General features: G+C 36.1%; 1 protein-coding gene across 1 annotated transcript; it reads right to left on the bottom strand.

The window, feature by feature from the left end:
- Positions 1-264: 264 nt before the first annotated feature.
- Tsp_05490 (autotransporter) lies at positions 265-570 on the bottom strand. The gene has a single exon (XM_003371788.1). The coding sequence runs from the start codon at positions 568-570 to the stop codon at positions 265-267; it is 306 nt and encodes a 101-aa protein (XP_003371836.1).
- Positions 571-1,531: the final 961 nt, after the last annotated feature.

Here is a 1,531-nt window from a genome sequence, read left to right as displayed (position 1 = left end):
TAGTTGTTCACTTGCTACAGATGAGCGGGGAGTTAGTGCTTTCCCCGCTCCAAGGGAGGGAGATTTGCGTTTGTCTGCCCAACAGAGTGGGGGAGATTTGCATTTTCCTGTCTACAAGGGAGGGGAGATTTGCGCTTTCCATGAAAAATCGTGAGGGTGGGGGAGATTTCGCGTTTCGTCGATTCAGCGGGGGGGAAGGTTGCTTTTTTTTGTGAATTTTTTTTAAAAAAAAGTTTTCGGTTGCGGTGGAGGCCTGCCTTTCGGTCAGCCCGACCGCCCCCGCGCCGCCCCCCGCCCTCCTGCCCCGGGGACCCCCACTGCATCATCGCCTCCTAGCCCACGTGCTGGCCTCGCGATTTTGGCCGAGATGACCTTGGGTGGACCCATCTGATCCACCCTCGACGGACCAGATGGCCATTCTGATCCGCCGAAGACGTAGCTTCCGCACCAGATGGCGTGCGTTGCCAGGCAAATGTGAATCGTCTCGCCTACTAAGCCTTGCCGCCTCATGCACATCAAATTGCCGTCACACCTGATACTCAATATTAATGTACTGTCCTGCAGAACCATCTCATGTTTGCATACTTACCGTATGATTTACAACTCATCAATATTGATTTAATGTATTATGCCTACTTATCTTTTCAAATCAAACTGACTACTGTAAGTAGCTGTTTTTTGCATTCCATTTAAAACATTCTAATTAACTATTAATAAACCCTGCTAAAATATGTAGTTACGAGTGACGTTATTATACCTAATTGGAAAATATTATGACCCACTTTTGTGTTTACATTGTATGTTAATCATTAATTAAAAAACTCTCACTGCTAAAATATGCAGTTACGAGTGACGTTATTTAACCTAATTAAAAATTAAAATACTCAGTGTTGCATTTACGTTGCCTTTTAAACTTTCTAATTAGCACATTAAAATTAAGCTCATATTTAATACATTGTTTTCCTACATGTTACGGATTAATAACATTCTATTTATAGAAGATTACTTCCTATTTATAAAATGATTAAACTCGTTGCACCTTGCCTAAGCTGATTGTTTATTTCATTTATACCAAGTTTAATTTTGCCCTTGCCTAATTAAAGGGGACCCCAATTAACATTTTATAGGTAAAAAATTTATAATTTTTACAACCCCTTTTTTCACCAATAATTAATAAATAAATAAAATTATGCATGATAGTAATGTTTACTATATTACATCCCTTTTAACTGTTTACATTACACTGTTTTAAAGTAGAAATTTACTTTGACATTACATTCTTTAAAGTAAAAAACTGATTTAAAACTAAAAATATATTATTATCAGTATAAAATTAATGAATAATTAAAATCTTTTATATGATGAAATGTAAATGAAAAACTGGTTAACTTTTCTACCTTCAAAACAGTGTAATGGAAACCAAAAACTGAATTTGCCCCAATTATTTAGATGAATGAACATTATAATTTATTTATCACTTTAACTTCCCTTAATGATAAACTAATGTATAAAATCTTAAACAAACTTTAAA

Source organism: Trichinella spiralis, assembly GCF_000181795.1.
Source record: "Trichinella spiralis strain ISS 195 chromosome Unknown Scfld9, whole genome shotgun sequence".
Taxonomy (NCBI): Eukaryota; Metazoa; Nematoda; class Enoplea; order Trichinellida; family Trichinellidae; genus Trichinella; species Trichinella spiralis.
The sequence above is the reverse complement of the archived record's forward strand: the minus strand, read 5'-3'. Positions and strand labels throughout refer to the sequence as shown.